Source organism: Heptranchias perlo, chromosome 15, assembly GCF_035084215.1.
Source record: "Heptranchias perlo isolate sHepPer1 chromosome 15, sHepPer1.hap1, whole genome shotgun sequence".
Classification (NCBI taxonomy): Eukaryota; Metazoa; Chordata; class Chondrichthyes; order Hexanchiformes; family Hexanchidae; genus Heptranchias; species Heptranchias perlo.
In genome coordinates, this window is record NC_090339.1 from 49,307,978 (window position 1) to 49,320,111 (window position 12,134).

General features: G+C 39.3%; 1 protein-coding gene across 1 annotated transcript in view; it reads left to right on the forward strand.

The window, feature by feature from the left end:
* The first annotated feature begins 1,631 nt into the window (after positions 1–1,631).
* The window catches only part of abcb7 (ATP-binding cassette, sub-family B (MDR/TAP), member 7), a 49,303-nt gene continuing 38,800 nt past the window's right edge, over positions 1,632–12,134 (forward strand). The window contains exons 1-2 of the mRNA XM_067997188.1: positions 1,632–1,792; positions 7,616–7,693. Of these exons, the coding sequence (XP_067853289.1) occupies positions 1,661–1,792; positions 7,616–7,693 (210 nt within the window). The 5' untranslated portion in view covers positions 1,632–1,660. The remainder of the gene's footprint in view (positions 1,793–7,615; positions 7,694–12,134) is intronic.

Genomic DNA, 12,134 nt, shown 5'->3' on the forward strand with positions numbered 1-12,134 from the left:
TTCCCACCTTCTAAATAAACCTTTTTTAAAAAATTACATTCTCTAACAAGTCCTGGCCAATTACCAAAGCCACTCCTATCACTGTCCAGTAAAAAATTGCGTGAGAAGGCTGCCCTGATTGTCTTACATGTATAATCTAGGCTGACTCTTCAGTGCACCAGATGAGGCATTAAAGCGAAGACTACTTGTTCAGCTAGATATAAAATATCCTATGGCATCATTCAAAGGAACAGGCGATCTAATACCGTGGATAGTCTACGTACTATTATTAGTATTTATTATTACTATTGGTAATACTACTGGGTTTTTAAAACTTTTTTACAGTCGTACCTGTTTATTTGTAACGTGCTTAATTGCAATTCCCATTTTAATGCAACCATTTTCTATAGTCCCCCTTTTTCCTCTATATTCCCAATTGTGAAAAGTTCATTTAATTGCAATTAAATTTATTGTAATTCCCACTTAAATGCAAGTGTGGGGTGCAGAAATCCAGATTTAACAAGACTTTTCACTTTGCAACCTGAGGATTCCACCTTACAATCTGATTGGGTTCATTGGTCAACGTGCCTAAAAACAGGTTTGACCTGGTTTCCAGTCATCTCTAATGTTTGTTAATGTTGTGTGCGTGAGGGAGGAATGGAAGTCATATTTCAAGATGGCTCAACAAAAAAGGCGCTGTGAATTGTCATTGCGTGAGTAAGTGAATGTTTTGAACAGTGTGAAGAAATTAAAGATTCAAAAGCTAGTTGCACAGAAGCATGGCATTTCTGAATCTCAGGTTTTTACAATTCTGAAAAGAAAAGTGGATGTCTTGAAGGACGAGTAAGAAGCATTGGGGTACTGGTGGGCTCTCTTAAGTAGTGTTTGATATTAATAATTGTGTATCTTAATATTGCTATTAATAGTAATGTTCTGCGTTTTATTAATAACTTGTGCCTTTTATTATCCCTATTAGTAATGATGCTCTGAAGTGCTCTAATTTTGCTATTAATCTATGTATTTTAATCATTATTAATGCTCTGTGCACATTCCATTAATCTCATATATGGGTGCAGGATTGTGAGAGCAATAGGTTATGTAAAGTATATATATTACTATAAGTAATATCTATAATTATTATTGCTATCAGTAATAAAGCTGTGAGTTTTGCTATTATTCATCTATTATTTTAGTATTGCTACCTGTATTAACTTCTGAGTATTATTGCTACCAGTAATAATGTTCTGCACAGTATTGGTATCAATAATAATGCTCTGAGTGTTATTGGTACTGGTAATAATATTTGAGTATTATTGCTACCAGTAATAATGCTATGAGTATTATTGCTACCAGTAATAATGCTATGAATAGTATTGCTACCAGTAATAATGCTATGAGTATTATTGCTACCAATAATAATGTTCTGCACAGTATTGCTATCAATAATAATGCTGAGTTAATGTTCTGAATATTATTGCTATCAGTAATAATATTTTGAGTGTTATTTCTATTAGTAATAATGTTCTGAGTACTATTGCTGCCAGTAATAATGTTCCAAGTATTATTGCTGTCATTGTTGATCTCTTTGCAGTCCTGTTGAGGTAGAACTCCTGACGTCACTATGATCCCAGTCACGTTGGTGCGACGGCGGCTCCCACAATGCTGCGGGGTCCTGGTTAAGATGGTGCTGCTCTGGGTTTCTGTGCGGTGTGGTGCTTATCTCCAGAGGCGTCGACTCGCCTTCCTCTTACAGCCGGTCAACTCGGCCCACATCCTGAGAAACTCGAGGCATTGTGCCGAGAAACGCCGCGAGGTGAGCGAACTTTAAACAGGGCACTGGGGAAGAGAGAGTGTGAGTGAAGGACGGTCAGTCATTGACTGTGTGTGAGTGAGAGAGAGAGGAGATAGGCCGGCCCACCACAGCATCAAGCTCCCATCCTACTTTCAATGATCAGCACTGCCCTTTAGTCATCTGCATTACACCCCGGGGGAGAATAGCTGAAGCTGTGGCTTAATTATTAGGAGGCAGTGACTGAGGAGTAAAATTCATGTTTTACAGTTACTTCCAGGTTTGTCTATGTGCTTTGTTATGTTTCTGTACAGCAGACTTCCCCGCCCCCCAGACCAGATTGCGAATTTCCATTCAAATACAAAACAGGTGGAAAATTACAATATGCTCGTCTTATTTATCAAGTGATCAAGACGTTTTGTTATCTTATATAGTATATTTATGGGAAACTTTTTTTTAAAAAAATCATTTTTATCACCTCTCTTAAAAATGACAGGGATGTATTTAAAATGCCTGTTCTTTCCAGATTGTGCCAAGTGTCGTATATTATGCGTAAGACTGGATGAATTTTGAGATGGGTTAGCAAAAAGTAATCGTTTTCTGCAGTTGTTATTTGGAAGGGGGGACACCATACTTAAGTGGTTGTAATCTAGCTTACTTTTTATGTAATAAAATCATGCCTTTGGTAGTGATCTTCCAGGCAGATACTTGCTCATGTTTACTCCTATAATTTGGCATCTCTAAGACACAGTTTTTTTGTTCATTAATGTTAGTTGAGCAAATGGCTTGCCACTGATCGACTGCTTGTTAGTCATGAACAACAATGTAGGACATCTTTTAGCACATATGCAAAATAACCAATATTTATGTATGATAAAGGTTATTACACTCAAAAACTTGGAGCTGAATATGTCTTCATAATTTCACCCAATTTCAATTTGTACTTTCAATTTAAGGTCAAAAGGCTAACTATGATGGATTGCAACAGTCACATGTTAGGAAATACTTTTACTGTTGCTGCGAAATGCTCTATATGGACTGTATTCTTTTGTGAATGCCCTCAATAGGCAGCAACATAGGTCATTACTGATGTCATGATAATTTGAAAATTAACCATAAAAGGAGAAAATGTTTTTATTTCAAATTTGCTTTTAGAATAGTTTTGGCACAACAGGCTTGAGTATTGATAACTTTTTCCCTTGTAACAGTCTTATTTTTATGCAGTTTGCCCCATTTACCAAATTCCTCAAATTTGCTGCAAAATATGCACCAGTTGCTGAAGTGTTGGAAAATATCTCCTACAACCCTCCGATAACTCTGCACTCCTCCAATTCTGGCCTCTTGCACAGTCTCGATTTTAATCGCTCCACGATTGGCGGCCATGCCTTCAGCTGCCTAGACCCTAAGCTCTGAAATTTCCTCGCTAGACCTCTCGACCTCTCCTCCTTTAAGATGCTCCTTAAAACCTACCTCTTTGACCAAGCTTTTGGTCACCTGTCCTAATATCTCCTATGTGGCTCGGTGTCAAATTTTGTTTGCTAATTCTCCTGTGAAGTGCCTTGGGATATTTTACTATGTTAAAGGTGCTATATAAATATACGTTGTTATGCATTCTGCTGGATAAAAAATCTTTTTAAAAATATGTCCTGAAGAGCATTTCCACAGAAGAAAATTGTTTGTGGAGACTGGAATATTTGTAAACAGTTTATTGTTCTGGGTCACAAGTTGGGAATGTTAGTGATATCTGATCTAAGTGCTCAAACCATGAGTGAACCAAATTGTTTCTGATCATCTTTGGAATCACTGAGATTAGATTACAGCGTTGCCATCATTGTCTACTGTGCAGGTTTTATAATTTGCTGATATATGTATTTGTTTCTCTTCTGTTTAGAAGGTGCTGACTCCTTGCTGGGGTGTGCTTTCTTAAGTGTTGGACACCCTCCAGTACTATGCCCTTACTTAGTATGAGCCTTAACAGTGAGTATTAGCAGGCTTTTCACCCCGGAGGCATCACAGCTGATGCTGCTCTCACCCAACATCCACCTTCAGCAAGGATCTCGGGGTAGTGAGCAGGAAAGGAATCCTGGATGATTTTATTGGCCTCCTTAACCCTTGGGTGTATTTACTGCTACCCAAGATGAGATTAGCTAGCTCAATACAGATTAGAGATCGAGCCTGGCATCTGCCTGGTCTATCAGGTTTAGTTGTTCACTTTAAATTACTGAGCCATCATGGTGCTGACTCGGGTGTTACTCATGTCACTGTTTGGAATTTATGGCTGGGTTCTAGTTTTGGAGTTCAGATTTGTGAGGTAAACTGCCAGCTAAAAGCAGTGCAGTGTCTGGTTCTCAGAAGGATAATGAACTTGTTTCAGGTTTATAGAGAAATAATTTCCATTTGATTCTCATAAATTTCCCACCTTTTGCCAACATGAATTAGATTGAAATTCAGATAATCCTCCTTGAGTTGGGTTGTGTAGAAATGCTGTCAACTTTGAACATCTATCTAAATATGCAGCTATTACCACTTGATCAGATATTTTGAACAGTCACGGTTGCCATATTGTGGTGCTGCAGACAGTTCCAGGAATTGTTGGTAATTGGCTGCAAAGTTAGATTTGCACTGCAACAAGCATTGTTTTGAACTTTTTCTCATGACTTAAATTAGAAATCTAGGAGTTAATATAATGTCATTGACCACAGCATTATATTCTCTGTGTACAAACATTGTCCATGGTTTAATAGGACACTACAGAATGACATTGCCAGTTTGAAAACTGCATTTTTCATCCTTGTTTAAAGGTTTCCATTTAATTTGCCTTTTTGAGCTGATGATTGAAATATTCCCATTTAGATGCCGTAGTACTTGTATCAAAATAATCCATGTGACTTGGCTTCTAAAGTTTTGAGCTAACTGTTCCGTCATGTTGATTTTTGCATTAAAATCGGAAATTTTAATGTAAAATTAATGTAAATTTTTTATTAAATGCAGTATCAAACATTGCAATCAAATTGTTCAAAATTTTCCATTTCACTTTACCATTATTACAACTTCTACAAATTCAGTCTTCTAACAAAGCCACAATTGTTTGTTTACTTTTGTTTCATTGCTCGTTGCCCTATAGATTGGGATGCTTTATCTTTTTACCCCAATTCGGAATCAGTATTGACAAAAACTCATTTGGTGCTTTCTATCCCCCCTTTTTCTTTTCCCTATTTTCCTTCTTAATCCAGCAATAAAGCTTTGGCCATCTGCACTGCTGCCATTGGTGATGCTTCATAATCTACTGATAGGAATTGAGTTTCTGGTGTTGGCAGATCTGTTCTCTTCCTGTTTAAAAATTCAAAATATAGTTTTTAATGCTAGTTTGTCATTGCACTAGACGATCTCAAGTAACTGATATTTCTGTAATCTTTGATATTGACCTATGGTTCTTGCTGTTTGGCACAGTGTTGCTCGTGCACAAAGGTATTTACATTGGAAGCTTAGAAGGTAAACTTTGAGCAATTATTCTGGCATAGAGCCCTGCAAGTTGTTGATAAAATATTTCATTACAAAATTTGCTTACTGAAAGTAATCGCTAATCCAACTTTGACACACCAGGACTCTGTACCTTAAACTCAGGCCATGTTTTAATGAAGGTACTGGAGATTCTACAACAGTAAACTTTTGAGACAGATTCTATATTGCCTGGCTTCACTGTAGATTCTTGACTGTAGGATTCCTTCTGTTATTAGAAGAAAGAATTTAGAACTTTATTGAATATACAGAAACACCAACCCTGTACTATACTTTTGAGCAATGTAATTTTTAATGTATGAATTTTACATTTTTAATGTAATTTAATTTTTAATGTATAAGTTCCTTACTACTGAAGATACTATTAAAATAAGCATTGTCTTCAGTATTTACTGTAGACTCAATGTCTTAAACACTAATAGTCTATTGTAAATATAAATGTCTAACATTAAAATGGTACATCAGTACTCTAGATATCGAACTCTGTCTAATGCTGATTTCTGTATCACACATAATACCGAAAAATATTGGAAATGTAGAGAAAAACTCAAGGAGCTGAAAATATTGGCGTCACTGTCTGAAGCCTCTTGATTGAGCTGTCCACAAACAAAGCCATACTGCCCATCTAAAACCTGAATACCAGTTTACCTTTGAACCTCAGTGTTTACTTAGCGATCAGACTTTGTAGTCTTAAAGGATACAGCTATACCATAGCAAAATAATGCATTATGTATTACATGGCATAATGCTCCTCTCCCTATAAACAATCATACCATCCAACTTACCAGGAGTAGTGCCAACAGAGATCTGTTTGTATCTGTCTTGCTACATAGGCGCTTCCAGTATCTCAATTTTTGTCAAGCCTTTGTGCACCTCTCACATCTCTCGCCTTTGCACATCAGGCGACAAAAGCTAATGCCTGGGTAACACCTTCTAAACTACCTATACTGACCAAATTGCTTGCCTTTCAATCATTCCAAGACTAGGTAGTACTGGTGTGCCTTCCGATAGCACCTCAAAATGCCTTTTTAAATTTAAAATTGCTTATTAAATTTTAAATGTAGCTTTGTTCCTGGTTTATCCCCACAGGAAGCCTTCCTAGTTACTTTTCCACCCCACTTCATGCGTGCTCCCACAGAGTGCCCACCCCTGCCTTCAATCAGAGGCCAGCCCTTCAACCCAAAGCGTGCCTGCTGGCTCCCTGTCCATTTTGCAACCTCTTTTTGCTGGAGCTGCAGCCTTCCAGCCCTGCTGCATTAATGTTATTAGCTTTAGCTGCACGTCAACCTTCAATGTCAGGCCTGTGCTTCCGGCTCCCAGTGCAGCCTACTGCCTCCCTGTCCATTGGACAATCTCTAATAGTTTTAGCCACTGTTTACTTTAGAGAATCTGGCCGCTGCCTCTAGCTTCAATGCCTAATTTCTGCCCATGAAGATTATCCGGGGGTGGAAGAAGCAGGTCCTAGCAGGAGTTTACCCTGCTGCCTGCCTTGGACATCTTGTCTTGCTGTCTTTTCTGGGCTCCCTGAGCCTGCCAACATCCTGGCTCTTCAGAGCTCCATGGGCCATCGCAGTCTGCCCCCACACAATAATACATTGTGCATTACATGCATAATAGCTCTTTTAAAATAGCATGTGATACAAGTTACTGTGAGCGATGCCATGGCACATCTGATTTTGTTATGTAGATTATATATAGTGTTCAAACAGAGAAAAATCAGGGTACTAACGTCAAACTAAGAGGGTAAATTTTAGGACGGTAACGGAAATCATCCAAAGCTGTGTTCTCTATTTTACCTATTCTGCATTGTAACATCGCTCTGTATCGATCTTTTTTGTATTCTACCTATATATTCTTTATTTAGCACAGTCCATCTTCTTTATAAAATGTAATATGTACATATGCTTGCTTTGTTATAGTTTTGGTCCTGAGACATCAATTGGAATATAATCTTCAGAGGCCTACCTGTGTTGCCGAGTCCATCATTGTTTACTGTAGAAGATGGGAATGTGATTGTTTGTTTATAGCAATTGTTATAGGAAAATATGGGCTCTATAAATTACAAAATACAACTTTGTGGAGTGGTATATTTCCTTAAGATCTCATATTCAGCTGTATCCATTTGATCAAATATTTTTTCATTTGGCTATTATGACTATTACTAACACGTTTGAGTGCTATTTATCTGGTTAATATTGTCTGACTAATAAATACAAAACTGAATTCCTATGGATTAATGATCTTTGTGTATTTTTAGGGCAGGTAAGATTTGGTTTAAATTTTCATATATAGAAATGTTGATTCTTCTGCTTTTGTGTTGCTGTTTAGGCTTCTCCAGGTTTAAGACATGGGACCTTGCAAAATTTGGGAGGAGAAAATGGAAGGCACATATTGGAGGCTGCAAAGGTTGGATTTAATATGTTTTGTCTTTTGTTTTAAGTTATTCCTAGGAACAATATTGTATGAGCGGTCATTTCAAATGGACATGATTGAATAACTAGTAGACGCATGTTTTTTAAGGAGAATTGATGAGTTTGTGTATATTTTGGAAGTAAACTTGTCTCATTTAATTACTGCTGGTAACATCGATGTATGTTAACTACAGTGAAATCTGGACAAACAGACACCTGCAAAAAATGGACACTTACTGATGTCCCAAATAACTTACATTGGAACCAATACAAGCTGCACCTTGAAACCAAGGACATACGGACAGCCTTCAGTGCACTAAGTCGGTTTACAACTTAAAACATGGGACACCCAGGTCAGCGCAAGGCGGTAGCGCAAGGCGGTAGCGGGTTTTGTGGAATGGGGAGCTTTTTACCCAGCATCCATAGCGACAGAGAAACCTCTCTATCTCATACTTGCATGGCACTATCCCAGGAATAGAGCGGTTTCTCGGGCTCTGTGGATGCTGGGTAAAGAACTCCCCATTCGACAAATGCCGGGAACTGCACTGGGCAACACCCCTGATGAGCTGCTGACAGCCCCTTACCCCTCCCTAGCACGTCAAACATTAGCAGTTGCAGCACATGGAGGGAAGGGGTCTTGGACAGTGGTCCGCAGGACATTAATTCCTCCCACCCCCCCTGAATTTGGCTGGGATCTCCCAGGCACTCTGGCCCTATAGCAGCCACTTCGCCCTTTGCAGGCTGCCAATGTAGCAGATCTCGGGATCACGACTGGGAAACCCAACCAACAGAAAAAGAACTGAAATCATATCCTGCTGGCAGGGCTCCAGAATTAGGCACGATCCCAGGTGAGGCCGAAAAAAAAGAAGGAAATGCTGCAGGAGATACAACCAATCATGGGATAGTTGGTTCATCCGGTTTATTGTATGACCATTTTAAAAAGGACACCTGTGCAAATCCCTTGTTTACAGGTTTCACTGTATTAGTATAAGCTTTTTTGACACTTTCCTGCTTAAATGACACAATTTAATTGCTGTCTGATTCAATTGTCAATTTTTATACGTTTTCCTCTCTTGAAGGGTGAGACTCCCTATGGGATTTTCTCACTTTTCCCTATGCCATAAACCATCCATCAAAGACAGTAACGTGGATGACGTACTTGCAGATCTACACCAGTGCTGTACTGAAATTGGCCATGAGGTGGAACATGAGAGAATTCCAGGGTAATGCTGCATCTAGTTTTCCTCTCCTCTTCCTCAAAGGCCTGCCATCCATCAATACCTCGTCTCAGTATGGCTGAGATTTGGGACGGCAGCATGTGGATCGCTGTTGAGCAGAATCCCACATCTCAGCGGAAATCACCCTTAATGTAGTGGATATACATCAGAATCTATAAACCCAAATCCTGTCATTTTATCTTTTCTCCATTCTCTGCTGACTGGTACTATTCATTCGCCTTTTATAATATTGAAACAGTGGAGGTCCCTAACAGCTGAATAAGTACACCATGTAATATGGAACTGAATGTCACAGAACAGGAAGGTCCCACTCTCAACTTAGTTGGTTGATTTCAACTGAGACAGTGGTGCATGAGCAACAGTTGGCTTCAGTGGTTAACTGTTTAGGCTTGTATGTGATGAATGGCTTGGATGGACTACTGACGGGCTGCCAGTTTTGTACCTAAGTGTGAATCAGTACCGTCGCAAGAAGGGGAGAAAATCTGAAGGAAAGACACAATAGACAATATTATGACTTGCCATAATACAGACTGTTGGATATCGTTGATGCAGAGTTGATCGCAGAGGCATGGTGGGTGATGTGTGTATTATGACGCTGTAGAAAATAGTGAAAATTTTCACCAAATTATAATCTAGAAACAAAGCTTAAAAAGAAAGATTGTTTTTATTACGAGGATGGGTAGTTTAAAAGTCTGCTGTCACTAGGTATGTGCATACATCAAGGGATTCAGCACAACTTCATTTGCCCAAGTGTCAGTTTGTCAAGAAATCAGTCACATGGGAGCTCCAATATTTTGTCTAGTTTGATATAAATAGTTTATAGCAATCATTGTTGCAGTATATCACAAGAAACATTTTCAGGGAAGAGGAAACAGTTTGCAGTTATGACTAATTGACCTTTAAAATCACTACTAAATTAGTTAGATTTTATTCAGCAGATAGCTCATATATTTCCAGTTATGTGGTGAGGGTAATTTTAACCCAAATAACAGTTGTGTTGGAGGCGGGTGGGAGGTTAAAATGAGCTTTTTGAAGCGCACCCACTTCTGGGTTTAACCCAGGTGCGTTTGGATGCGTGCGTGCAACAGAAACCCGGAAGTCCCATCCCCACTTAATGCCAGCGGGTGGATTGTTAAAGGGGCAATTTCCCTAATTGAAATAGTCAAACTCTCCTCCCCGCGATGGGAGGGCCCGCCCCATGCATCTTCATCCAATGTCCGACTGCCGACCTGATCACCTCCCTGCCAGTGATCTTCTCCAAGGGCCCCCACCCCCCATTGTCCTCCATAGCCCAAGATCTGCCTCCCTCCTTCCTCTCGATTCCTTTCCCTCCCCACAGACAGCCACCCTGTCAATCTGGCTGGCTGTCACGTGGGAAACCCAGAAGTAAATAATTACCTTCAATTGAGTTGCAATTGCAGATTCCGACGCACTCGACTCACTTACAGGTTTTCCACACGAAAATCTACCCACATGTTGAGTTTCCAGCTCCAAGTTAAAATCATGCTCAATGTATCTCACTGTGCAAATAGAGGATAATAATCTGAAGTTGAATAACCACAAATATAAGAAATGCTTTATATTATTTCTCAAACCTGATAGACTAGCTCAGAAGTAATTGCATGACTGACTTGCAGGGAAATTATTACATTTGTCAAATTATTATAAATTAGCCTTATGAAGTGCCTATATACAAATTTAGAATATTGCTGCTAAAATGTAACCTGATGGGTGAATATGTGCAATGCTTTAAAAACAGAAAATGCTGGAAATACTCAACAGGCCAGGCAGCATCTGTGGAGAGAGAGAGAGAAATTTCTTAATTCACATGTGCATTTCCTTGCCTTAAAATTGTGTTCTCTGGTTCTATACACAGACTTAACTACATCCACCTTTTCCCTTTGTGATTTTTACAAATAAACTTAGATTTTGTCTCTTTGTCCATCAACAAAAAAAAACTCATTCCAGATAGATTTTTAATTTTTTTAACATTTTGAGCTGGTGCAATATGTTGCATTAGCTTATGGTTCAACAACACCTGGGGAACATGGGTTCAATTTTTATCTCTGCCCCCCCCCCCCCCCCCCAATCACCCATGCTGCTGTATTTGGAGGGAAAGTTATAAGAGAGACTTATCCCAGGGTTATTGTTTTACAGTCCTGGCAGCTCAGAGGAGCATTAGCAGAGATTAAGCTGCACACCCACTTCTGGCCTGCAAATGCTGCATGAGGTGGGGAGACTGGAGAGGAGGCAGTGATTCCTAACCTCTCAACAATCTTTTATTACAGCCATTCTAAACATGATAGCTGCTGCCAGTGATGATGCTGAAGGGTGCTACAGTCAGATTCATTGCAGTGAGAAAACATGGGTGCTGCCTCTCTCTTGCCCTCCAGCTACTTTCTCACCCTCCGTCTAATGGGTTTTAACAGAGCTTGCCGTTTGTTGAACTTCTATGCTCTTGCAATTTTTAAAAAAATGGAGCTGGAATAAAGTGAAATTTTTGTTTGAATTATGCATGAGCAACACACCCAATTTAATTTTCAATTTTTTTTTATGGTTTGTTTTACTATGAGAAGATATTATTATAAATATGTTAAGAGCAAGAGGATGACTAAGGAAAGAGTAGGGCCTATTAGAGACCAAAAAGTTAACCTATGTGTGGAGGCGGAAGATGTTGGTCTGGTTCTTAATGAATACTTTGCGTCTGTCTTCACAAAAGAGGGACGATGCAGACATTATAGTTAAGCAGGAGGAGTGTAAAAAATTGGATGGGATAAACATAGTGAGAGAGGAAGTATTAAGGGGATTAGCATCTTTGAAAGTAGATAAATCACCAGGGCCGGATGAAAGGTATCCCAGGCTGTTAAAAGAAGCAAGGAAGGAAATAGTGGAGGCTCTGACCATCATTTTCCAATCCTCACTGGATACAGGCGTGGTATTGGAGGACTGCTAACGTTGTACCATTGTTTAAAAAGGGAGCGAGGGATAGACCGAGTAATTACAGGCCAGTCAGTCTAACTTCTGTGGTGGGCACATTATTGGAATCAATTCTGAGGGCCAGGATAAACTGTCACTCAGAAAAGCTTGGAGTAATCAAGAACAGTCAGTATGGATTTGTTAAGGAAAGGTTGTGTCTGACTAACTTGATTGAATTTTTTGAGGGGGTAACAAGGAGGGTAGATGTGGGTTAGGGCGTTT